This window comes from Mustela nivalis (assembly GCF_964662115.1).
Source record: "Mustela nivalis genome assembly, contig: HAP1_SCAFFOLD_2940, whole genome shotgun sequence".
Taxonomy (NCBI): Eukaryota; Metazoa; Chordata; class Mammalia; order Carnivora; family Mustelidae; genus Mustela; species Mustela nivalis.
The window spans coordinates 1-27438 of record NW_028133726.1 but is presented as its reverse complement, the minus strand read 5'-3'; the positions used below and the strand labels follow the sequence as shown (position 1 = coordinate 27438).

The window sequence follows — 27438 nt, the reverse complement described above, 5'->3', positions numbered from 1 at the left end:
CTGATTCCATACAAATTTTTGGATTATTTGCTCCAGCCCTTTGAAGAATACTGGTGGAATTTTGATTGGAATAGCATTAAAAGTATAGATTGCTCTAGGCAGTATAGACATAGACCAATATCTAGTAACAAGATTGAAGCAGTGATCAAAAACCTCCCAAAAAACAAGAGCCCAGGACCTGATGGATTCCCTCGGGGAATTCTACCAAACTTTCAAAGAAGAAATAACACCTATTCTCCTGAAGCTGTTTCAAAATATTGAAGCAGAAGGAAAACTTCCAGACTCTTTCTATGAAGCCAGCATTACCTTGATCCCCAAACCAGGCAAAGACCCTACCAAAAAGAAGAATTTCAGACCAATATCACTGATGAATATGGATGCTAAGATTCTCAACAAGATCCTAGCAAACAAGGGGGCGCCTGGGTGGCTCAGTGAGTTAAAGATTCTAGCAAATAGGATCCAACAGCACATTAAAAAGATTATCCACCTTGACCAGGTGGGATTCATCCCTGGGCTACAAGGATGGTTCAACATTCGCAAATCAATCAATGTGATAGAATAAATTAATAGGAGAAGAGAGAAGAACCACATGGTCCTCTCAATTGATGCAGAAAAAAGCATTTGACAAAATCCAGCATCCGTTCCTGATTAAAACACTTCAAAGTATAAGGACAGAGGGAACATTCCTGAACTTCATAAAATCTATCAATGAAAGACCCACAGCAAATATCATCCTCAATGGGAAAAAGCTTGCAGCCTTTCCATTGAGATCAGGAACACAAGGATGCCCACTCTCACCACTCTTGTTCAACACAGTATTAGAAGTCCTAGCAACAGCAATCAGACAACAAAGAGAAATAAAAGGTATCGAAATTAGCCATGAAGAAGTCAAACTCTCTCTCTTTGCAGATGACATGATTCTTTATATGGAAAACCCAAAAGACTCCACCCCCAAACTACTAGAACTCATACAACAATTCAGCAACGTGGCAGGATACAAAGTCAATGTACAGAAATCAGTGGCTTTCTTATACACTAATAATGAAAATACAGAAAGGGAAATTAGAGAATCAATTCCATTTACTTTAGCACCAAGAACCATAAGATACCTGGGAATAAACCTAACCAAAGAGGTAAAGGATCTGTACTCGAGGAACTGCAGAACACTCATAAAAGAAATTGAAGAAGACACAAAAAGATGGAAGACCATTCCATGCTCTTGGATCAGAAGAATAAACATTGTTAAAATGTCTATACTGCCTAGAGCACAAATGTTTCTAAAGAACATAAACTGAATTCAAGAATTGAAATTCTCTAGTTTATCCTGAAGAGTGGGATGGAATGTAATTCACCTTATGTAATGTATTTCACCTTAACTCACCTCATCCTGAATCCTGACAGGTTAGCCTTTTGGGGATGAGTGCTTATTGTGAGGAAGGATTTCTTTTGTTAGTTGTTAGTTTTCTGTCTTCTATCAAAATTCAGGTTCACATCAGCAAATGACCTCAGTGTGTGAGTGGCTTCTGAGAGCACTTACCATTTTGGGTTATTGTTTTCCATTGACTCTTGATTTTGTGTATTGGTTTTTTTCTTCTTTTCATTTTTATGTTTTTAACAAGATGATTTTGTTATTTTATCAAAGTTTTTAGTGTTTTTCTGAAAAACTAGTCTGAACTACCTAACAAACCATTAATATAAATAAAAATTCTAGGGGTGCCTAGGTGGCTCAGTTCATTAAGCATCTGCTGACAGCTCAGGTCATGATCTGAGCCCAGGTATCAAGCTCCAAATTGGGCTCCCTGCCCACTAGGGAGTTTATTTCCCCCCTCTCTCTGCCCCTCCTCACCCCTTCTCATGCTTGCATTCTCTCTCTCTAAAATAAAATAATAGAAATTCCAGTTGAACATAGTTCTTCATAATGTGTTGTATCTCTGAGAGCGTCCTGAATACCATGCTGATTTCTTTAGACACTCTTTCTCCCTTCCTCATTAGGTCTATTATTGGTTTTATAGGCATATCAATTATTTTTCCATATATTTTCAATATACTATTCTGGTCTTTCATTTCTTTGATAGTTGAGTTAAAATATATGTATTCAATAAAATATGTATGTTTGACATCATTATACACACATATGCACACACACACACACACACACATATGACATCACATCTTTCTATTGTTGACTCTCCAACTTTCTGTAACATGCATATGACAGTACTTCTCTTCTCAGAAATGTGTTAACATTTCTGATTCACTTTGTAACTGCCCCACTTCACATGTCATATAGTCTTTGTAGGATATAAGAATTATTTCTGACTTTCCTCCCAGATACTTTTCCATGAAATATATCCTGTTCTTCTTCAGTTTACTTTATTGGGCATACTAGGGTCTTCCAGAGAAGGTTGTGGAGCTATATCTGGGCACTATTCTTCCTTTTATTTTTCAGTTCAAAAATTTTTTTATTTTACTGATAGGTTTTCTGCCTAGTAGAATCCTCTCAGCCTGTAGGTTGAGCAGGCAGGTCCTCAGCAGACTCAATGTACTGTTGTAACTAAGATTCAGAAAACCAAATTCATTTTTCACTCAAATCCTCTTATTTTATTTTCTTTCCCTGACAAAGCTACTACTGTCATTTGGAAGAAGAAATGAAAACCATCTGTGCTTCCATGACCCTCAGCTTCTTACCTAAAACCCTCTGACAGGGATCATTTTTTATGACATTACTATTCATTCTTATAGGAGTAAGAAGAGTATGTCTGATGTATTTAATGAGCCTTGGCAAGCTTTTGTTCAAGGCTTAGACATATGTTCTAAGAAGCCAATTATCTTAGTCAGGGCACATTGTGATATTTGGACAGGAATCCACTGAAATTATTTCAAGGAAAAGAGCAATTAATTGTAAGAATACATGGCAATATTATAGAATCCAATTGTTGGAAATAAAGTCAGGTCTCTTGAGAGATAGAAAGCAATCAGGCAGCTATTTTTTCCATTTTTCTCTTCCTCTCTCCCCGTCCCTCCCTCCCAGCCTCTCTCTCTCTGTCTCTCTCATCATGGTTCCTTGTCTCATTCCCTCAATGTGTCTGTTTTGTTCTCCTGGTTCTCTTTCTTATCTATCACTGTATATCTGGCAAATATATCCGCCAACTCAGAATCTTTGGGGACTTTTATCTCCAAAGTCCATCACCGTGTAATTAATAATGTTTATGTTTCTTAGTTAGGATTCCTGAGACAGAATTTGATTAGTTCAGGTTAGGTTATTTATCTGCTCATGGTCCAATGTACTGTGACAAAGACAGTGAGATCATGTGATCTAAACATAGCTGCCAAAGCATGGATGGGAGACAGATTCTCTTAGAGGTTTGGTGTGAATGGAGATGTGATGATTGGCTTATCAGTTCATCAACATACTGTTTTAGAATGGAGATTTATCCACTTCTTAAATGCCCAAAGTATCTTCTCTGATTCAATTATTTCAGTATATGCCAAGTACAAGGATAGACATATTTTATCTTGTTACTGAGTTTTAGTTTGGTGAGGTTCTTGGTTGTCATTGCTGATTAAATGCTTAATAGATGTCATATAAATCAGGTCAAGAGTTATCTTTTTTAAAAGTATGCTTTACTAGTCACTAGGTTCCAAACTTTGGCTTTGCTTCCTTTCTAGACTTTCAGAATTTTTTCTTTCTAGTCTTCCACTGAACTGGAGGAGGGCTGCTTTCCCCCCAATACCTGTCAGTCCTAAAATATATAACATCTGTGAAAGTTTTGAATCAGTAAAAATAATGCCCACTTTGCAGGTTTCCCTCTCTCACAAGATGAACTACAGACCTTGGTGGTTCTCTCTGGAAGTAGGCATGTTCCCATGTCTAATAGTGGCCCTGTTGTTCTAGGAAGGACTTCTCTGCTAACTAAGGAATCTGTGCATATCTCCATATACTTTTTAACCTTTTGGATGACCTCTTCTGTAACTTGCTTGTGCATAGCCTATGCCAATATTTTTCTTGTTAATTTGCTGAAGTTCTTTTTATGTTCTAGGTATTAACTCAGTTTTATATTCCATCCTATCATTTGTCAGTAAGAGATATCTATTTAACAAGGGGACACTATTCCTTGTTGACCAGGTATATTGCTTTTGATGTAAACAAACTCACTGTTTTGTTTTATTTATTTATTTTTTTTACTTTTAGTTTATGGTATTTCTTTAAGAAGTCTTTCCCTGCCCTTAAGCCATTTGCTTACATATTCTTTTCATTCATGCATATATTTATCTTTCATAGTTAGATATTTAATAATATCCCTGGACTCTATCTTTTTATGTAGGATTAATAAGAGATCCAGTTTTATTGTTTTCATGTTGTATGCCAGTTTTTCTAACACCATCTATTAAACAAATCATTGTTTTCCCCTGATTTGTGGTACCATCTTTATTATATATTTTGGAAAATCTTGTATATTTGGAAAATATTTTATGGTAGAAATGAACAATCCCTCAACAAATTTGATGTAACTTACCTATAAAACTATCTAAGACTGTGGTTTTTGACTAGTTTACTCAAGTATTCTGTTTTTGCTGCCCAATTTGTCCATTTTTATCTATTTTTTCTGGAAATTTAGTTGTTTCTTTTAAGTTTTTCAAATGTATTAGTATATGTTGGACTTTGAACATATACATATAGACATTATAATGCTCTTACTCTTTTTATAATCTCTGTGGTATCTTAATTATTCATCATTTTATTATTATTTTTTTAAACTAAGCGTACTCTCTCTTTTTTCCTTGATCAGTCTTGTTAGAGGCCTTTTAAAAATTTTTTTTTCAAATAACCAAGTATTTGGTTTTGTTGCTCTTTTTTTTTTTTCATTATTGACTTCTGCTCTGAAACTTATATCCCTCTGTAATAGGCGTTTGATTGTTAGAACATTCAGTTCTTCCAGAGAAGACGAGGAAAATAAATGAGAGGTATGAATAATAAGTAGATTAGCAGTCTGTGAGATACACTAGAATAATTTGCATAGAGCATTTGTGTGTTTAACATAGACTATAAGATATGGAGGAACCACAAGACACAAAGTATATATGCTATACCAAATATACCAAGGCATACAAACCCTGATATTAATGGTAACCTACGTATGCATGAGGCTTCTAAGACATTCAATAATCATGAGATTAAATATACTGCCCACGTGACATCTATTCTAGTTCCTGTGTCCTCTGCCCAAGAAATACAGATAAAACCCATAGCTGTTAATTATGGTCATTGGCAAGCTGCCACTGTAGCCATGAGTCCTTCATCTCCCTGGTAGAGCAAGCACAGTGTGTTGACTCTAGGCATCCTCCCTCTTCTGTGCCCCTTTGCTCAAACCTCAACTCTATGCTTTCGGCAGGGAATATGTGGCCTAGAGAGGAAACATGATAGTATGGTTAGTGTATCCTGCTATATTCTACCATAAGATCTTCTTCTATAAGCTTCTCACTGTTTTCAGTTGATTAAATAAACTGCATGAATTGAGCATCTTAACTTGGTCTGTTAAGTCTTTGCAGGCCATGACTTCTGAGTTAGCCTGCCTGACAGTGTACTTGGAGAATACCATCACCTCAGGGGAATTTCTCATGTAACTTTTTCCTTCTTATGTTTTTCTGCTTTCATTCTGTTGCTCACCATCTTATTTCCTCTAGGATAAATATATCTAAAGTGTCTTCCCACTACCCGATGAGATCCACAGCACTGGTTTGAACTATGAGTTTGCACATAGGCCAGAAACATACATGGAACCTTAAGCTCACCTTCCTTATTTGTATCAAATGATGACCAGTATACTGATCTCCCATCCCTTTGCTTATGGCAAGAGATGGCTTCACTTAGATTGGAAAAAAAAAAAGTTTAAGTGTCCTTCAAGGAACTGCTTTAGTATGCCCTGTAAATTTAGAGATGTGGTGCTAAATAGCATTAATGGTTAAAAACTAGTATGACAGTCACCATCCTATAATTTTAAATATTCTTTTAAAAATAAGGGTTATATTAAAATATTTATTTTCAACATAAAGCTGCTGAACCTATGATTTTGATATTTATTTCTAATCCTATTGCTTTATGGTCAGAGATCTTCTGAATGGTATTAGTCATTTGGAATTAATAGAGGTTTTCTTTATGATCTTAAAGATGGCATTTTTGTACATTCTGTGTATATGCAAAAGGAATGTGTATTTCCTGTTTGTTGAACATAGCTAATGTATTTTCAATAGCTTGAGTTTGGTAATTATATTTTCCAGATGTTTTTGTAACATTTCTAACATTTTATTTGCTTCATCTGTCAGATTCTGAGGCAGGTATGTTAAAATCATCAACTACAATTGGGGCACCTGGGTGGTTCAGTCAGTTAAGCTTTGGATTCTTGATTTTAGTTTGGGTCGTGATCTCAGGATCACAGTCTCAGAGTCATGAGATCAAGCCCCATGGGGACCCTGTGCTCATTTGAGAATCTGCTTGAGATTCTCCTTCCTTTTCCCTCTGCCCCTTTACCCCCAAATAAATAAACAAAACTTAAAAAAAAATTATAGTTGATAAATTACATATTTTTTCCTGGAGTTCTTTCAGTATTTATGTGTTTTAAAGCTGTATTTTAGAATGTGTATAAATTTATGATGGTTATAATCTTGTTCAATTATTTCTTTTACTGGCACATGATTTCCCTTATGATTTTTTTGTCTTAAACTCTATTTAGTCAGACATTAAGAAACAACCCCATATTTCTTTGGGTTCACATTTCCCTAACAAAACTTTTCCCACCGATTTTCAACCTTTTATTTTCTTTTTGTCTTATGGTCTTATGTGTATCTCTTGTTGCCTGTATGTTGTGGGGCTTTATTTTTTTTAAATTTGAGATTCTCTGTTTTAATTGGTGACCACAACTGCTGTATTATAATTAATGATATATTAAGACTGTTTCATACATGTTAAGACCCATATTCATGTTTATTTACCCATATTGCTTTCTTTCTTCTTCTTCTTCTTTTTTTATTTTTTAAAGATTTTATTTATTTGACAGACAGAGATCACAAGTAGGCAGAGGGCAGAGAGAGGGGGAGACAGGCTCCCCGCCGAGCAGAGAGCCTGATGCGGGGCTTGATCCCAGGACTCTGAGATTTTAGCGCTGTTTGTCATAAGACTTTCACTTACTGATTTTCAAGAAGGGAGGCCTGCACAGAGAGGACAATAAAGACCACGAACATGAACTCACCCATGGAACTCAGCGTCAGGTGATGAAGAGAGGCAGAGTGGAGATGGAAAAGGTTCGAGGAACTGTAGCACCAGCTCCACCTCCAGAAATTGACCCTGGAGAAACTGCAGAAATGGAGGGCACACATGCCGAAGGCAGAGGCTTTAACCCACTGACCCAGGTGCCCCAAGCCCATATTGCTTTCTTAATTACCCCAATCTCGATCCTCCTCTCTCCCCCCACCAAAAAACTCAGAAAAGCTTCAGCTACTTGGTATGTTGATCTTGTCTCCAGTCTTGTCAATATCAACAAGAATTTTAGTTTGGGGTATTTATTTAGTAACACTTGAGTTTTCTTATTTGAGGTCTCTTTAATTAATTAAAAAAATATATTTGTATGTTTTTGGTCTCCTTCTGGGACTCCTGTTGTCTACACACTGGCACTTCCACCTCTGTTTTCTATTTTCTGTCTTTTCTGTTTTCTATCTCTTTATTCTTTCCTGCTTCCTCTGGGGGATATTCCTAATCAGATCTTCTTACTAATTCATTTAAAAGCTGTGTCCATCTTACTAATTAACTGTTATTCATTGCAATTATTGCATGTAGTGTGATTTATTTCAGCCATTGCATTTATTCATAAACAGTATTCCCCTGGGTTCTTTTGTATTCTTTCTTGTTCCTTGCTGTATTGTTAATAATCTTTCCTTATGTCCTTCAATATATGTTTTCAAGCTTATTTGGAATTTTTAATCAGCATTTCCTAATCACACTGGTTTATTGTAGACTTTGTTTAGTTTGTTGGCTCTCCTTGGGAATGGTTCTATTCTGGAGACGTTGAATTGTCTTGGCCTATGAGCCTCTGACTTTGGAGTAATTGGTCTCTAAAGTCTCTTGGGGAGTGGCCAAAGACCAAGCCATGGCTTTCTGGATCCTGGTGAATTTAAGGAGAATGGGGGAGTGAGTCCCAGGGTAAAGACCAAGTCACCTTGGGGTATCCTGGATACTTTCCTGGGCTGCTACTCCACAGGAACACTTACACCTGGCCACCAAAGGAAAGTATTGGGATAAGACACTCCCCTCCCCACCCACCCACCCCCAAGTTATAATGCACCAGTCTAGCCGTGCTGGAGAGGAAACGAAGGGCAGGAATGGATGCCCAGGGTAGCAACTTAGTGCAAACTTACTTGTTTTCATGAACCCCTTACTCCTTTAGGGTTCTTATGCTGCTGTGAGAGTATTCTGTGGACCCTGGGACCAGCAGTGAGGCCTGTGGCTGTAGGGGAGGTCCCAAGCCCTGAGAAGGTGAAGAGCAGAACACAATAAAAGTCTGTCCTGTGCTCTGTTGCTGTGGCCTCCAGCCGTTGTCTAGACCCTTCCTCTCCTCAAAGTGGTGTACTTGTTTGAGAAACCTAGAGTTTTTCATTTTTATTTCTTTTTTCCTTTTTCTTTTTTCCCCATTAAATGCTAATTCCTAAAATGCATGTGTGCCCTCCATTTCTGTAGTTTCTCCAGGGTCAATTTCTGGAGGTGGAGCCAGCAGCCCTAACTACTTTGCCCCGTTGGCTGGTGCTACAGTTCCTCGAACGTTTTCCTTCTCCACTCTGCCTCTCTTCATCACCTGACGCTGAGTTCCATGGGTGAGTTCATGTTCGTGGTCTTTATTGTCCTCTCTGTGCAGGCCTCCCTTCTTGAAAATCAGTAAGTGAAAGTCTTATGACAAACAGCGCTAAAATCAGCCCTCCTTCCTCTTCTTCCGCTCTGCCGCAGGTCTCAAGTTAGGCTTCGGGTGTCCACTGAGAATTTCCCAAAGCATGTTTTTTCTCCCCAATGTCTGCACAAAGACTCCATCTTGAAATGGAAAAGCTGCAGACTGTGTGAAAAAAAATATATATATATATATCCCTGGGTAGAAGCAAGAGTCATCATGATAGAAGAAACCCTTTAAGCTGTAGAAAGCTGAATTTCATCTAAAGACTCCTCATTTTTTGAAGGAATCCATGGACCATGAATTAAGTTAATTTTAGACCAAAAGAGAAACATGTTATGAACAATCTCTATCCTCTTGGCCAACAGGAGACAATGATCTGTATCCTTTAGAGTCAAGAGGGGAACAGACAGTCTTTCTTTGAGAGACGGGATGGTGGGACCACCCAACCAAGAAGGCAGTTTCAAAAACAAAGACACTGGCTACTCTTGATTCAAATCCTAGCCTGGCCACTTACTACTAATTGTGTGACTGTGGTGGGTGCATTATTTAACTCCTCTTTCACTTAATTTCCTCATTACTAAAATGGGGGATAAAACCAGTTTCAGTGATTACAAAGAGTAAGTAAGCTAGTGTCTAGGAGTCCATTCATATCGACTACAGTATTTCCGTGATTGGAGTTCCTTTCTTTTGTCGTCTTCTTTTTTTTTCTTTTGTCTTCTTAAATCATCTCTATTTAAGGGATGCTCTCCATAACATGAACCACCCCTGACAATACCCCTCTTCTGATGACAGCACGCAGAAGCTGTCATGCTCGAGCACAGGAGGGAAATGCTTGCAGCCATGAGAGTAGCCACACACCGTGCTGTGTGCACATGTTGGGACGTCGCAGCTGGGTGTACGCTTTGGTGCAGGGCGTCAGTGTGAGACAAGTCTGTGTGAGCACTAGCCTCGATTAGCCAGTCTGGCAGAGGTGTGTGGACACGGACTTCCTGTCTCTTCTGAATGCATTTTCTTTCCTCCCCTCTTTAAAGACATCTCAACTGGTTTTACTAAATTTCTGTTCAGCACTTCTCTTGTAGTACTTTGAGATTTTGTTGGGAAGTGATTTCTCCAAATTAAAATAAGATAAGTCTCTTAAGTAGAGGAGATGGCAATGACATGCAGCTGCATTGCTGGTCAGTCAGCCAAGAGGGTTTCTGGAAAGTTAGAGACAAGGCATTGAATTTCTGTAAGTGGAAATTTCTGTAAGTCGGATCAGTGACCCGAGAGCCTGGTTGGTCAATGTTTAAGATAATGGAAAATCTCTGAAATCTTTCAGAGATGCTCACTAATCCAAATGGAGGAAGGCATGTTATTAGAAAATCTTCCTGGCCTGAGTTACGCTGAGTTTTCATTCCTTCAGGGCTTCATATTACTTACAGGGGGTAAACAGATGTTAATCCTGTGTCCCGAAGAACAAAAATAATCAGAAGGATAGCTCTTACTTTTCAAATGTGGTTTTTCCTCGTTACTTGACTCTCACAGGCACGTATCATTCTTTCTTTTATGTTTCCAGTTATTGTTTTCTCCCCTCTTGCCCCCCTGCAGACACATAAATTACCCATGGACTAATTCACTAAAATCAATCTTATGTAAGCTTAAGCTAGGAGTGAGCCATCTTGTCTCCCCTCTCAAAATAATAAATGGAGTTTACTTCTGAGTGTACCTGATTGTGTTTCTAAATATGGCTTCTGATCTCACCTCTTCAGGTATAACCTTATTTTAAACTCTAAAGCGTTAACTCCCCTGATAAGCAGTTGAATGGTAATCTAGCCCATGGAAGAATCACTGTTTCAGGCCTTGTTCTTAAGAAAATGAGTTTATGCAGAGATCTTGTTCTGAGAATGTTTCTAATAACTTGAGCTGCCCCACAGAGCACTAATAAAGAGGAAAGGTCACATTCAGCTACCAGTTCCAACCGCATGGGTCCCTTTGTTCTTCCACTCCAAAGATGTCAGTGGTTATGGCTTTAGGGTAATGGTTCACTTAGTAGGTTTTGATTTGTACCATTGACTCAGGAAAGAAGCAGTCACCACTGCCAAGAAACTTTGCCAGGATAACTACTATTAATAACTATTTGTTGTGGAGCTAGATGAAAAGTGTATGAAATGTCTGTTGAATCAATGATAATGAATGAAGGAATGAATGAACAGGGTTGGAGCTCCATGACAATAGTGTTTCTGTCATTTCTTTTTCAAAATCTTTCCCTCTTTCAAGAACCATGATATCTTTCAAAGGTCTGTTTTGTAGTGGGGATCAAAGCAGGTGGGAAACTGACCATCTGAGTTAAAGTTGTCCTCTTGAAGAATCAGATTTTATGGTATGATGGAAAATTACTTTTGTTTTTCAGGATCACAAGGGTAATAATATCTATCTGTATTGTCTACTGGGACACAAAGGGAAAGACGTAGTCCTTATGTATCTTTTCTGAAAAAGTTCTCCAGCTCTCAGGAGGACAGTAGTTGAATAGTATGCAGAACCTACAAATTGTTCCTGTTCCCCTTTATTTGCCTATCACAGTTCTCATTTAATCCTCATTTTTTCCATTTTATGCTTTCTAGATCTGAAAATCTTTCCAATAGTGGTCTTTATGCATTCTAATGACATTGAATTAGTCGCCTTTGGTCCCATCTTAGTCTCTCTCCCAGACTATATTAAAAATCAATGATTGTGACAATTCTAATGATCTGCTGTGATGTTGGACAGTTCAAGTCTGGTCCCAGAATAATGAAAAAAAAAATAAGTCAAGAACAATAAAAGGATACTTCTTGCCCTAGATTTCTTTGCTGTGCTCCCCAAATTTACACCGTAGAGATCAACAGTTGTGTGTGGTTTTTGCATTTTCCAGGGTATGAGAACTGTGCTTCGGAGTTTATAGCAAAGTTGAAGATGGAAGCTGATTACACTGACAAAGACAATAACCTCAATGTTTTTACATTTGGTTTTCTAACCTATTTGGATTATCTTTCCCCTTCCTGCTACCCAAATTAAGTGGGATGTTAGCCGCGCATGACTGAAATGAAAAAATGAGCATGGAATGAGCTGGAGACATGATGAATGAATGAAAGATGAGAATATATTTCTGTAGAAAAATATGCACATATACATCTTTTTGCTTTTAACATACTCTGTATTAATTTATACATATACATAGCGTAAGCAGTTCACATCATTTTGGCACTATGTATAATTCTACGGTAAGCTGTGTTGTTTCGTCAGCCCCTACTATAATAGCACAATAATGTTTAGAATATCTAGCAATATATTATCACATTTGTACTAGAGCTGCCTCAAATACTCTGTTTTCCATGTTTGTAAACGAAAATAGGAACACCACTACATAAATACTGTGATTGGAAAAATACCTTCTCTTCAATTCCTCCCTTACATTCAGTAAAGGAGACATAAACCACTTTAGTATCCAAAATACATTTTCACTGAAGGAATATAATTTTCTTTGGGTGCACTAAATATCTAACCATAAACAAATCAACTTTTTGTTTTTCCACAACTAGATCACCTCTGAAAGGCAGTGGCATCGACATAGATGAGATCTGGGATTTGAAGGGTTTCAGTGGATCTCCCCGTTTGGCACAAAATCAAATGATGGTAACTCTGATTACTGTTGCAAATCCACAAATGAACTTTAGGTGCCAGTAACGATAACTGGTTTGTTCAGGGATTTTTGAAGATTTTATGATGAGGATGTAAGGAGAGATATGGGAATATAATATTGGGCTTTAATAAGACCCTCTACTTTTATTTTAAATGAACTGGTAGATGGTTCAACTCGTAGCAGTTACTTTTCCTCCTCCTGTTTTGCTAATAGCATCAAGCCAAAGGTCAACTACAAACTGATTTCTAATTAGCCCTACTGAATCTTCCTGGAAAAGACTGAGATCTTGTTAAGCTTTGAAGCTGGGTGGAAGGCAGTTAATGGATTTATATGGAGTCTTTTAATTACCAGTCTTAAACAAATTTATCTTTTACTGCTAGATAGCACCCAAGGGCAAGAGGTAATCTGCTTTATAAACCTTAGAGTGATTTGCTTTATAAATCCTGGAGCTTAAGAAAGTGGAAAACTCTCTTTAAAGAGAATATTCTCTTCCACTAGAAATTATATTTTTGGCAGTTTTGTGAAAAATTTAGTGATGGATTCTTTGTGACCTCCCAATTTATAAATGTCAGCAACCAAAGCACACTCAATGTGAGGGCCAGTTCTTACGGCAGTTAGGGCCTGTTTGACGGACAGGATTATCCAAAACCACGCTGAGCATACGATATTAATAAACCAGTTAATAAACTGGCCCATCTAATGTTTTAAGCAAATTGACGCTAAATTTCTTTTTCATCCAAAACATTACCTCTTCCTGCCAAATGCAGGTCTCCCCTCTACCTTCTTAGTCATCTCTATGTAAGAAAGCCACTTGGTCTTGCAGAGGTCATGTAATTTGTGCGGTTTACATTGTGATGATGGTAAAACATCTGAGTAACATCAGAATTGATTGAAATAAAAAAATTAAAAATCAGATCCATAGCCAAATACAGAAATATTCTAATTCAAAGTCTAGAGTTAAAAAGAAAAATAGTGACCGTGCTTTTAATTTTTCAAAGTTATAAATGGCTCAAGATTAACAAGGAGCACCCTGTTTCTGAACTAGGTCAATTTAATTGTGTTTTTCTTGGATACTTTGCTTGCATTACTAAGACAACTGCATCTCAGTCCCAGATGAAAGATGGGGTTCACAAGGGATGCAGTGGGAGACCCCATTCCTAGACTGTCTCCCACAGCAATAGTACCAAGGATAACTTTCTCCAGATTTACTATGGACAAATTCACTTAATAATTCTTCACAAATGATATGCTCAGCTCCTGGGAGGATGGGGATCACTTTAAACGGATGGTCTGTCTGTCTCCCAGGAAATGAAGGCTCAGTGATCACGATGCTGCGCTAGCTTCACATTCAAGCGGATGACTCTTGCTCAATGATTTCCAAAGCAATGACCTCGGCACCCCCTTCGCCCAGGTTGTCGGCGGCTTCGTTCCTCGGCTCCTGGTGGCAGATGTAAACCGGGATGTCCCCGGCTTCGGCCGCGGCGGCAGCGGCGGCGGCGGCAGCGGCGGCGGCGGCATTGGCCGCGGAGCGGCGGGGGTTCCTTCGCCCCCAGCGCTGATCCCACTGGGTTTTAAACTGCGCCCATTGGCGCTTCACGGTGGTTTGGACCTGAAAGAGAAAAGGGAACCTTGTTTTGGTATAATTGTCGGAAACGACCCAAGCCAAGCTTATGGCCACAGTTCGTGGAGCTTATCAGAGGCCAAAGGAGGCTGAGTTGTAATTCTGATCCGAAGGACCCTGCAGTACACACGCTCTGGTTGGGGAATATATACCATCGTGGGAGAAGAATCTTTAAGTCAGAGAAACGAGTTGCTTGCCTAAGCTACCACGGGCAAGGTTGTTTGCTCTTTTTGAGCAAAAGTCTCTTCTTTAGCTCTCCTGGCCAATGAATGAAAATTGCCTTGGTTTTATTATACCCATTATGGTATAGGTGTCCTATCAGAGGAAAAGATTTTTGAAAAGTTTTTATCTGCTACCACCTCTGATAATGCAGAAATTTTTATCTAACCCTAAACACATTACTGTTTACATATACATATACATATACATATACATATACATATACATATACATATACATATGCATGTACCACAGCACAGCCCGGGGTTTCATTATAAGGGCTTCATACTGTGGATTTTCCTTTCTCCAGCATGGCTTGAGATGGGACACCCCGGATAAAACTCTGGTTAATGGAGTACGAAGCTTTTAAGAATAAAATTTCAATCTCTTCCTACGAAAAAACTTCTAATATGTAAACAAACTTACCAAACTTACTTTACAAATATGATAAACTGTATAGTAGAGAAGGAAAAGATACTAAAGTCAGGAAGTTCTAAATACAAAAAAATAACCACCGCGGAAAAGTAGTAACGCTGCTTGTCTAGCTCTGCTTTCTTCAGAACTGAGTTCAGTTTAGTCTTTAAGTTCATCTTCCCTGTCATCTCCTAACTTCTGGCTTTTCTCTATAGCTGAGCAAGACTAAAATAGAGATTATTGCTGCAGTATCTATTTTACATTTCTGATTTTCTATGGCTCAGTACAGGAGATATGCTTTTATACAAAATATTTGCATCGATTTATTAATATATCTTTCGTTATCCTGCTACCGAACTTGAATGTAAGACCTAACCATTCTGGGGGCACAGGAGGGGGAATCCGGCAACAGTATGACCTGAGATAAAGCATGTAACGAGTTAATTGTGAAGAGCCAAATTTATCTGAATCTAAAAGAAGATATAAATGATAGTACAACATACTAATGTTATAAACCGATATGCATGATAGAAGGCTGAATAATTTCTGTGGCAAATACATTTTCTGTGTATCATAGCAGAACAGTCTTTCCAAATAATTATTAGTATTTGTCATATCCTTTTAAGTATTTTACTCAGAAAAAGGCAAAACAGTCAAATGATTCATCACAGACAAGAGGGTATGAAACTTGTCACTGAGGAGAGGTTCTTCTTCATATCGCAGAGCAGCCATCAAGTTCAAGATGACAAATGGTAGACGAATTTGGTAATCCAATCATTCGGAATTATTGTGGCAACAAACTGTTTTTGTGTTTTTAGTTTTTTGGAGGTGATGAGTGTGTGAGTGTACTCTCTAATGTGCATCTATCTAATTTTATTTAAAAGAGACAAACACCAAAACTTTAAGTGCCATGGTCAAGCTGTGCACCTTGTATCTGAACCTTGTGTTGACAAAAGACGTACTGAGGGTCATGGACAGCATGAAAAGTTGGAGCTGTCGCTGTTATTTTCTGAGGGCTTACCACATGCCATTTTCCAGGCTCTTGTTTAGTATGAACTTATTTAATCCTGCTGATTTAATGGCTACTGTTCCCTTCACTTTACATATGGGGGCTGAGGTTATGTAACGTGTCCAGGGTCAGAACCGCTGGAATGTGGTGGAGCCACCACACCAGGGGAAGCTCGTGGCTCCTGACCATGTGCTTGGCCACAGTACACACTGTAGATAGCTGACCATCAAGTTCTGAACTGAACTGAAAATAGAATTTGTTTCCTGTGGTCATTGCTTAGGCAGGATGAGAGCACTAAGTGTTGACACATCGACCCCAAAGACTGTGCTCTTTGGGTTTGGGTCCCAGCTTATTGCCTGCATAGGCTTTTTTGTCTTTTGGCTTTTTGTTTTTTTCTTTCTTAGATTTTTCTCCTTTGTAAAAAGGAGATCAGGACATGAATTCAGTTATGAGTAAGATTTACTGAGGTTATTTGAATCACCTCATACGATGTTGGTGCGTAGCAGCAGTAATTTCCTACTTTTTCTCCCATTCTCACCCCTTGCTAACCCCACCTCCCACCACCTCCAAGGTTCTGCCAGTCAATGTGGCTGGATTTGAGAGTCAGGTATCTCCCTTTTGATGGTCTGACACCTTCAGGCTCCTCTCCAGCCTAGTTCTTTATTAGGGCTATTTACTGGTTGAAAATTAATTCATATAAGTGTTTTGCTTCCTTTGCTTTCCTAAGCACATTAGTGCAAGAGGTACAGATGGAAGGTGTAACACAGCTGGAAGGGACAAGATGGATTGGAGGAATAGAAGAGGCAGAGATGAGGAAGAATGAAACAGTAAAGAAGAAAAGCAATTAGGACAGTTTATCTGCATTTAGTGCCGAATAACTGAGCATTGACTAGTTTGTTCCCCCTCTGTGACATTTCTGTCTAGAGGTCAAGACACAAAGAGAAGATAAAGTCTGAAGGATTGGGTCCATTTACTCTCTCTAATTGAAACAATGTGCTCTTGCTCACACCGGCTTCCTGCACTCGGCTGCTGCCATTCAAAACAGCAGTAGGGGGACATACTCCGAATGGGCTGAACTGGACTGGGGTTACTCTCTTCAGAAGGAATTCAGTCCATACCCAGAGTGACCTGAAATCTTGGTTTGATGGTTTTGTCCTTTAGCTATTTACCCCAAATGCCTCTATTTCAGTCACCCGGCCAGCACAGATAGAAGGGATTCAGGTTCTGTAAGAGCACTTAGATACCAGGCACAGAGCTGCTATCAGGGGCAGGAGTGGAAAATTCCTGTCATTCTACTGCTTTTGTCTGAGTTGGCTCATCTCTCTGCCAGAGTGGTGTTAAGCCACTTATGGCCTTGACCTGAATTCTCCAAAATTAACAAACTGCTTGTCTCTCTCCACCAGCTATATCGTTTCTTCCCATCAGGTCTCTCTGCTCATGCTGCTCCCTCTGACCGGAATGGCCCTCTCCCACCCTCACTGGTGCCCAAACTTGTTTTTCAGGACTCAACTCTGTTTCTCTAGGAAACTTTTCTTGATCCTTTGATACAGACAGAGTCAGGAGTCTCTCTTCTGTGCTCTTGTTGCAGTAACCTATACTCATTATTGCTCTTACTGCGCTATAACATTGTGACTTGCTGTGTCTCTCTCTCCTCCTGTACAAGAAGGAACCATGTCTTGTCCATTTTTGTATTCCCAGAACATGTCATGCTGTTGGGCATACAGCAGTTCTTCAACAAATACTTGCGGACTATCAACATCCATTCTAGAATGAGTTCATAACTCTTTCAGCCAAGAAAATGATCACCAATGACCATAATTAGTGCACTGATATCCGGTGGTACCAGGGTGGGGAGCTGAAAGCATCTAGGACAAACCTTATGGAGAAATTGAAATGTTCTTTCATGGGTTTTGATATGAGACCTAGAATCATTGCTTTTTGAGAACTTGAATTCCTTCCAGAGGTAAACCATAAGCTACTGGGTGTTGGATCACCTACAACTGTTGCCAGGTCTTCTCTCATGCCATGGTGTGTGTTTTTGGGAACTGCTCTTGAGCTCCAGTGAGTTGCTACTTTTGGAAATGAGCAGAAGCAGGCACTTGTCGGCAACCTGGCAACCAGCTGGGCAGGGAAGGAAGAGTGTCATTGGGTCACATCACACCACCTTTCTGTTCTTTTCCCACCTATAGCAGCATTTCACTGGGTCTCATTCGATGCCATGAAAGAAAGGACTGAACTTTGGGTCAAGAAACTCACTCTGCCCACATTAGCCTTATAATCTTGGGTAGGATAGTTAACCTCTTTGAGACTCCTTTCTTCAATACAATTCTTCTACCTCACCTTGCTGTTGGAAGGATTAAATTGCGACAGTATATATCAAAGTGGCATCTAAGCTTTAAAGTACTACACAGGGAGGCTACTGTTATTATTGCTATTACTGTGTTGTTATTATGGCAGGAGGGTGACCTCAAGTCTTCAGACTAAAATGAAACTCTTCTGTCATATTCTTTTTTGGAGGGTGGTAGTGCTAAGAAAATACAAAGACCTCTCAATGACACACATAGTTGCTGATCTCATACATTCTACACTAGGTCTCTACAGAGTGCTCCATGGCCCAGGCTTGCTACTTCCTGGATTTCTTTTGGATTTCTATACCATTTATTTTTTCTGTTGGGACTAGCCAAAAGATGGCATGGTTTTATTTGGGTCATACTATCTATTAAATGTAGGTCCTTAATGCTTTAAATGCCAGGTTTGTAATCTAGGAACCATCAAATGCCCTGTTGAGGAATTAGGAAATATACTGCTTCAGCATATTTTTGGAGAAGTGATGTCCCCAGACAAAGGGAATTGACAGTTTCCGTGGATTCAGCATCTCTCAAATACCAACACTGTCTTTATAGATAAAACTCACACGGTTATTTAGAGGTATCCAAAGCAGACAGTTAAGTTTAGAGTGAGTTTGTAAAAGTGCCCAGAGGACGAAAAAAAAAAAAAAAGGCTTTGTTTCTCCTCACATTTTAAGAAAATAATCCCCATTGGCATATCCATGCGTATTAATGAAGTACCCTGCCCAGCATGAGGCCAAAGGGTTTGAGGCCTATTTTATGTTTTTAATATTATTATTATTACAGAAATGTTCATAGCCTTCTATAATTGCATTCCCGAATTATAATCTATTCTTTTGTGTGGAGATGGCAATCTGCTTCAATTTGTAAACCACACATATAAGAATAGGCCCTTAGCAGGATGTAAAAGACACTTGAATAATTATAGTTTAATAGGGCAATTATCTCCTACAATACCACAGGTTGAGCTTGATGCTGCTTTGATCACTAAAATAAGGGCATTGAATCTGTTTGGGGGAAAAAAAAAACCAGGGAGACTTTTCATTGCTCTTGAAAAGCATGAGAAATGTTAGGAGTTACCCATGTGATAAATATAACATACAAAGTTTTGAATTATATAGATTCATCACTCCTTATAAAAGCAATTAACACAGATCACTTTACATTTTCCCTAATTATATCAATTTCTTTATTAACCACTTTAAAAAATAGAGCCCTGATCTGATGGTTTGAAGTCATAAGTATTACACCTGGCTCTAGTATTAACCATCTATATGAGGTTGGTCTATTTGGGCCTCAGTTTCTACATCTGTGAAAAAGAAAATCAGTTCAGAATCTTCACAGTTGGACTTGAATGCTTTCATCTTTGGCCTTAGTTTTCCTCAAGGTCAGCATAAGCACCAGAAGTTATATACTGTTGAGTGGAAGGTGGGATTTATTCCTAGGAGTTTTGATCCATTGGATAGAAAGATTTTTCAAACCTGCTCCCTCATACCTTCACTTGCTGATTCCACAACTCAACAGGCCTGCTGCAATCGAAATTTAAGGTTAAAAATCATGAACTTTAAAAACATTTTAGATCCACTTGGAGGTATGCTTTAAATGCTTTTATATGACTTTCTGAGGCGGAACCCCTATTAAATCCTGTTAATTAGATACTGAGGGATGCTTCTGAATATTATTCATAAAGTTGTCACTGATACTTTTTTCACCTTTTGGAGCATTATCTTTACTGGTCTTTTTCTTACAGAATGTACATGCCCTACAGTTTGAGATAAATTGGGTACTTCATGATCATAAGACCAGGCTTTCTAATTCCCATTCACTATGTACTCTTCTAGTCTGTAGAAGCTTTCTTGTTCTAGAAGACACCAACAAATAAATATCATCTAGGATAAGGTTAATATTTTTGAAAATATTTAAGTATTATATTTCCTAAATAACATTACCCTGCAACTCCCTAGTTCATTAAGTCATGGCCATTCATTGCTTGAAGAACAAATTAGATTTTGCCTAGAGTGGGTTCTCAAAGTGTGTTCTCTGATCAGCAGCATCAGCTTCACCTGGAAACTTGTCAGAAATGCAAATTCCTCAGGCCTCATCCCTGTCCTCCTGAATAGGAAACTCTTCTGAGGGGTCAAGCACTCTATGTTTTAACAAACTTTCCCTGGCAATTCTGATGCACACGAAAGTTTGAGAATACTGCTCTAGAACAAAGAAATCACTGTTTAGCTTTGAGTCTCAAAGCTGACTTTCTTGAGTCTCCAGAAGGACAACAGCTTTGAAAACCAGGTTTTATTGAGTGAGAAAAAGAATTTCTAAATAGAAAAGCTTATCTTTGCATTATGAAGTGAAAACCATGCTACCCTGGAAAAAGAATTTTACTAAAAGCCATAGTATAGAGGACACACAAGATACAGTGTAGGGATAGTCCCCTGAGGATAGGAAGGAGCCGTGGTTAGTACAAAGCCCTTCCAGTCCTGAGAGGGAGAGAGATATACAGAGACACAAATGACCTTGCATTTCCCCTTCATGGTGGGAATACCTGGGGAAATGGGGAGAAGACACTCAACAGTATATAACTTCTGGTGCTTATGCTTATACCCCAGTATAGCAAGTCTTTCTCTTTGATTCTGAGAGCACAGTCTAGAAATTGATAGCCATGTAAAGAAGTCCCACACTTGGCTTGGTACCATGTCCAAGCTGGTGCCTGAGTGGTGGAGCGGGAATGGCTATGACATGTGCTAAAGACGGACTCGTAGGCCCTTCACAGTGTGAAGAAAGGAGGCTGACCCTTTGGGGTCCTTGGGTGGGTGGAAGAGAGAACTGGTGAGGCAGAACAAGGCTGGGGCCTGGTCAAGGAAGCGACACACTAGAAGGATCACTAGGCTCCTTGGGAGTGAGGGAGCCACCCTGAGTGTCAGCAGGGCCTACCAACTGCACCTTTGGATGAAGGCTTTGGAACCAAATATTTTCTAGAAAGAGTCTGCCATCTCTTAGAAGCTGGTGGGATGGGCTCTCTAAAGCAAGACAAGTTACAACAACAACAAAAAAGCAGTGGTAGTTTCCATCCACTCCAATCTGTTACTGTTAAATTGAGATCTTTCTGATCATGCCACTTTGATCGACAAACAATTTTACCCACAGTGCATGGACAATAGCAAGACCCATGGAAAGGGAGAACAACCACTGTCTTGTTGGTGCTCTCTCTATTTTTAAGATGTGACTCAGAACCGCTGGGCATCTTTGTAGCCGTCATCATCTCTTTGAGGTCCCTTACATACTTAATAATACATGGTCAACATCCATACTCTTAGAAGACTTGTAGGAAATACGTGATCCATAAGCATGCCCTCGTGGGTGCTTCCTGATTCCTACTCCTGTCATTCTCCAAATTCCTTCCCTGCTTCTAGTCTATCTGTCGGTATTTGACCAATTTCCATAATGGGAATCACTGACAACATGCAGGTAAGAAATGAAAATGAAAACCTCCTTCTGCACTGTCGAGCTGCCATCTCAGCCCCCTAGATCTCTGCTAAAACTCAACGTGCTCCCAGCAAAGCCCACACACTTCTCTGGCAGTGGCAATGGCAGTGGCAGCTTCGAGACCCACCCGCAGGGCTGCATGCCCTGCCGGGTTGATGGGGGTATAGACAGCACCTTCACAGAAGGCCCAGTGGAGAGCTGCAAATCTAAAATTCATGGGGCTGTGATGTTACATTTGGCACAGTACAAAATTTCTATCTTATTAGAAATGTCACACTGGTAGTTTCCCCAGTAAAAGAATCCTAATTAAAATGGAGATGGTTTCTTGGCTTTGAAAAGCAGAGATAACATACTCAAATGAAATAGAAATGTTCAATTGTTAGGAGGACTTCTTGTCTTGCTCTCTATGCCTGATGCTTCAAAGACAGCGTCATGGTTAAAACAGAGGAAGGGGGGTGAAGTATTTTTGCAAATGCCTACAATCCTCTCATGTTTTTTTCAAGGTATGCCCCTTCTGAACCTGATTTTTATGTTAGCCCTATAGAGATATTGCTTTAGGTGGATAATTTATTTGTATGGCACCTGAAATAACTTATAAGACAGATTATGCATTCATAGAAATTGATATAAAGAGAGGATGTCCTAAACCATATTTATTTATTTATTTGGTTTTTGCTATTCTTAAAACAAACAAAAAAACCAAAGAGACACTAGCAGCTGACAGCAGAAGGGTGACTTTTCATTTCTACCCCAGGCCTTCAGTCTAGCCCCTAGTGATAGTGAATGGATGATCTATTTCTGCTGAATGAAGGAATGAGCTTATGGGTGAATGGATGAAGGGAGGAGTAAAATGTACCAATTAAAAAGTAGAATGAGAGCGACAAAAATCTTATAAAGCAGTGACAAGGTTGGAGATAAATAATACGTCATAGAACAGCAAAATCTTATAGGTGCTCCCTGATAACCGAAGAAATAAAGAGTAGAGAATTAAAGATCAATTGATTCTGGTTAGAAACCTTTCTAATTACTAATAGGAAAAATCTTAACATTTGTTGATCTCTTCACCAAATGGTATTTTTCTTGGTATAGAATTATTCTAAATAGGTATCAACGTAAAATGATAAAAAATAATTGCACATTACAATTCATGTGGTATATAACTAGAAAAAGTATATGAGCAAAGCTCCAGGGAGGAATCATAGACATATTATAGTGTAGTGGAATATTTAGTTCATTTAATTAAGAATCAGGAAATCTAGGTTCTAGTCCTGGTTGTGGAACTATGACTGTGACATTGTACCAGTCACACGTTCTTCCTAGAGTGTAGGCTTCTCACCTGAAAAATGAGGGAGCTTACAAACTGTGTTTCTTGAAAGCCTGGGTCTTCTTTGGTACAAATTTAAGCAGCTCCACTTTTTTTTTTTTTTAAGATTCCATCTATTCACTTGACAGACAGAGATCACAAGCAGGCAGAGAGGCAGGCAGAGAGAGAGAGAGAAAGAGGAGGAAGCAGGCTCCCCGCAGAGCAGAGAGCCCGATGCGGGGCTCGATCCCAGGACCCTGGGATCACGACCGGAGCTGAAGGCAGAGGCTTTAACCCACTGAGCCACCCAGGCGCCCCAAAGCAGCTCCACTTTAAAAAAAATAATAAAATAAAAATAAAAAAGAAATTCCAGTGTAATTAACATATATGTTGCAAATGGCAAGATTTTACTGTTTTATGTCTGAGTAATATTCCATTGTATGTATGTACCAGAACTACTTTATCCTTTCATCCTTCAAGGGACACTTGGGCTGCTTCCATTTCTTGGCTATTATAAATAATGCTGCTATAAACATAGGGGTACATATATCTCTTTGAATAAGTGTTTTCATATTCTTTGGGTAAATAGCCAGTAGTGGAATTACCAGATCATATGATAGTTCTATTTCTAATTTTCCAAGGAGCCTCCATGCTGTTTCCCACAGTGGCTGCACCATTTTGCATTAGGGAGTAAGCAGCTTCATGTTTCTACTTCACAGTTGGGGTCCCAGGCAAGAAGATTTCATTGCAAGAAAGGGCACTCTGGCTAACCTCCCCCTGACAACACTGGCCATGTGGATCTCTAGATTTCACTGAGCTAAATATTCAGATAATAAATTACTTATATGAGGCTCCTTTTGGGGTCTTAACTTCAGGAGGACTGCCACCATCTCGAAGATGTGGTGTGACACTGGCACCAAGCGACAGGACAAGAAAGTGGTGAACCAGTTCACACTGGCTGGATCCTGGCTCAGCCCCAGGGAGGAGCTGAGTCTTCCAAAAGGATGGCAGCATGACTTCTCTTTCTAGGAGAATCCAGAATAGCTCTCACTCTTGCTGCTCCAGGGACTGACCAGCTTAAGATGCCATCCAATGAAATCAGAACATAGCTGCCCATGTGGATCATATCTACAATTCTCCCATAGAAACACAGATAAGATTCATGTGAAGTAGTGGAAAAATACATGATCCTGTATGTCATGAAACCCCGTGAGGTCAACTGCAGAAGTGAGAGCAAATGAAATGTGACCAGAGGCCCTTTGGGAACTGTAAAGTGCTGGCTTTGTATCAACGAGTGATGGTATTCTGTGAAATGCACGCTTACCTCGTTGTTGCAGAAGCAGTAGATCACGGCGACGAAGAATCCCTTAAAAGAGAAGGAAAAATAGAACTGAGATTATTTTTGGGCGCGTTACATTGTTTAGGAATCAATATTAATAGACAGCCTGAAGAGGAGCATTTCACTATTGCATTAGCAAATCAAGGCTCGATGAAAGACAATTACTAGCACACTCATATTCAGTGCTTCACTATAAGAATATTCTAGTTTAAGGGGGTACAGCTCCACCTTGGGGTCCACTGGAGACATTTCCTACTGACAGGAACATCTGCCTCATGGCATTGGTGACTGTGTTTTCATGGCATTGGTGACTGTGATGCTAGCTATCAGGTTGGGAAACTGATTGGCACTGGTTATGTTGATCTTCAAAACTCCCCCTCATAAAGGCAAAACAAATGTGCTTTCCCTCAAACTACTGGATAGGGGAAGGAAAGGTTGAAAGGATGGTGGGAATAGAAACTCTGTCCTCAGTACTCAGTGCTGTGCAGTGGGTCAGTCCCTGGACAAGTATTTGTCCTCAGAAAGATGTGTTCTCAAAGCTCATCCTCCCTGTTTTCCTTCCTCGGTTTTGAGATTCAAAAATAAAAGGGGGAAACAGGTAATGAGAAAAAGAGAAGCTGTATCCCTTCCAGGTTATATATATTTGCAAAGGTCCTTCTGATCACAGATGGACCTTAGAAGTGCTTCTGCCTACATCAACTAGCTGAGCAAACAGCTGATCAATACACCACCGGCTTCTTTACCTGGAAGTGAATCAGAGAGTGCATCAGGTAATCGTAGATCTTCCCAAGCATCTTGTTGGAAGGCCTCCAGGGAAAGACGACAAACTGGATTCCGAGCAGGGGCACCAGGATCAGAGTGGCCCTCACGGCCTTCAGGTACATGTGCGATTCCGCCTCCTGGGTCTCCCTCAGCTTGCTCACGAGCACCCGGACAATGTTGAGCAGGAAGAAGAAATTGACCTGCAAAGATGTGACATTATGAGCAAATCATCCAGGTCCGGCTGACTTAAGGATGACTGCTTTCCTTGACTCTTGTTTATCTCAGCCTGGGAGCAGATGTCACAGGACAGGAGAGACGGCGTGTGAGTTGGTGTAATAAGCTTGGCATTACCAGGTGCAGCCGTAAAACCAAAGACCCTCTCCAGACCTGAGTTAACATTTCCCTTTTTTAAAAAAAATTTTTGTCCAAATGAGAAAACATTTTTTTCTGTATAAGTAAATAAATTAAGTTTAATTCCAATGAGGGTAGTTTATTCATCACTTTGATTTTTATGATTTTTCCGAAGGAGAGTCATAACCAACACTTTCAGATCTTGTTTTCTGGTCATTTCATTACAGAGATTTTCCCCTTAGGCAGGACTACTTCCCAGAAAGTGAAATGAGGACCGAAGAATTCATCTCTGAAGTTTATGTAGTAGAGATAGCTCTCCCAGCCCTCTTTTCTTTCTAATAACATTTTTTAAAGAACATGACTTCATTCAGATGTAAGGCACATTAAGTAAATTAGAGACTTTAAGTTTACATTCAAGAAGTTTAGAGAAATGTAGGTATCTGGGTAGCAACCCCTCCAAACAAGACAAGAGCATTTTCATTACCCTAGAAAATTCTCTCCCGCTTCAACAACCCCTCCACCTCAATCGACCACTAATTTCTATTACCACAGAAGTGGAGTGTTATACAGTATGTACTCTTTCATGTCTGGCTTCTTTGGTTTGACATATTATCTGTGAGATTCATTCACGTTGTGTATATTGGCATTTCATTCCTTTTTATTGCTGAGTAGTACTCCATTACATGGATAATACACATAATTTGTTTATTCATTCTATTGTTGATGGAAATTGGCAAGGTTTCACAATTTGACTATTACAAATTAACATGCTATGATTATTTGTATACAAGTCTTTGTGCAGACATACGTTTTTGTGTCTCTTAAGTACCCAGGAGTAGAACTGCCTGTTGATATGATAAATGTATATTTAACTTTATAAGAAACTGGCAAACTGTCTTCCAAAGAAGTGGCTTCATTTTACATTCCCTCTAGCTCTAGCTGAGCATTCCAGTTGTTCTCTACCCTTGCCAAGTCTTGGTATGGTCACACTTTTTAATAGTAGTGGGTCCCAAACTACTTTTGGCTATGGAGATTAATTTTGAAACCAAAGTTGTTTTTAAAATTTAATTGATGATTTATTTTTAAGTGATTAGTGTGATTTTTCTACCCAGAAAAGAAATAAGCATAGTTGCCCCCAAAACTCAAGAAAGAAGAGAGACCTTTAGTAATAATTGAACTCTTAGGAGGTATTGAAATATTCAAGATCCACATCCATGGGTCTTTGTCAGCACAGTTGGGCTGGCATGTCCATCACTGCTCTGAAGTAGGACAAAAGAAATTGAGTGTGCAATGGAGAGACTGGGGCAGTGGGAAGTCAGGTTGGATGATGACTTGGTTTGATCAATTTCTAATGGATACTTCTTCAGTACATGAGCAGAACATGGTTTATGACTCGGACTGTTTTCGTTTTTCTTTTTCCAAGGGAAAAGCACTGTTTTTGAGGCTAGTGGGAAAAATAGTGTCTAAATATTAAATGGGCTGGTTGTCATGCTCACCACCATAGAGTAAACCTTAGGTAAAAACAAAGAGCTTGGAAATACATGCAGATGGTCATGTTCTCCTCAACCCCAACTTTTTACTAGTCATGTAATTTGGGAATACATTTACTTGAATCTTTGGGTCTAGTTTTCTTAATGAGTACCAATAGTCCTGATGCATCTACTTCGAAGGGCTGCTGTTAGGAAGAGCCTGGCAATGTACATGCAGGCAATGTACAATCCCGAAGTGTATGCTCAGTGGTAGTTCTCACAATGGCTCAGGACCAGAGATGAAATGAGAGATGGTTTTGTTTGGCAGAGACCAGGGGAAAAGGTGCAGAGGGACTCTGATTTTTTACTTTCTTTCTCAGTAACATCTTCTTACCATTCTTCAGTCCCTTGATCTTTGCCTTTAATGAGGAGCAGGTAGGTATAGTGTTGTTTCAAGAAAACTGTATTTTTGTGACGGCGGGTATAGAAATGAACTTAAGGCAACTCTTCCCCAACAGTGTTAAATAAA

General features: G+C 39.3%; 1 protein-coding gene and 1 long non-coding RNA gene across 4 annotated transcripts; one reads left to right on the top strand and one right to left on the bottom strand.

Annotated features, from left to right (window-relative positions):
• The first annotated feature begins 257 nt into the window (after nucleotides 1–257).
• On the top strand, nucleotides 258–14008 carry LOC309858619. Of its 2 annotated transcripts, XR_014308275.1 has the most exons (5): nucleotides 258–7407; nucleotides 8439–8527; nucleotides 8738–8862; nucleotides 12488–12581; nucleotides 13894–14008. It is a non-coding gene; the product is annotated as an uncharacterized lncRNA (long non-coding RNA). The 2 variants fall into 2 exon arrangements; XR_014308276.1 differs by having other exon boundaries at nucleotides 258–8527.
• On the bottom strand, nucleotides 11212–25563 carry LOC309858618 (calcitonin receptor-like). Of its 2 annotated transcripts, XM_082751335.1 has the most exons (3): nucleotides 25071–25563; nucleotides 24313–24354; nucleotides 11212–14197 (listed from the first exon to the last, which is right to left on the bottom strand). In XM_082751335.1, the coding sequence occupies exons 1-3, from the start codon at nucleotides 25209–25211 to the stop codon at nucleotides 13937–13939; spliced, it is 444 nt and encodes a 147-aa protein (XP_082607461.1). In that variant the 5' UTR covers nucleotides 25212–25563; the 3' UTR covers nucleotides 11212–13936. The 2 variants fall into 2 exon arrangements, with proteins under 2 accessions (XP_082607461.1, XP_082607460.1); XM_082751334.1 differs by lacking the exon at nucleotides 11212–14197 and having other exon boundaries at nucleotides 23423–24354.
• Between the last annotated feature and the right edge of the window lie 1875 nt (nucleotides 25564–27438).

Excerpts from the sequence above, each read along its gene's own strand:
- LOC309858618 (XM_082751334.1), bottom strand. The coding sequence starts at position 25,211 with ATGTACCTGAAGGCCGTGAGGGCCACTCTGATCCTGGTGCCCCTGCTC. Across the intron at positions 24,355-25,070 it reads ACTCTCTGATTCACTTCCAG|GGATTCTTCGTCGCCGTGAT; the intron begins GTAAAGAAGCCG and ends TTCTCTTTTAAG.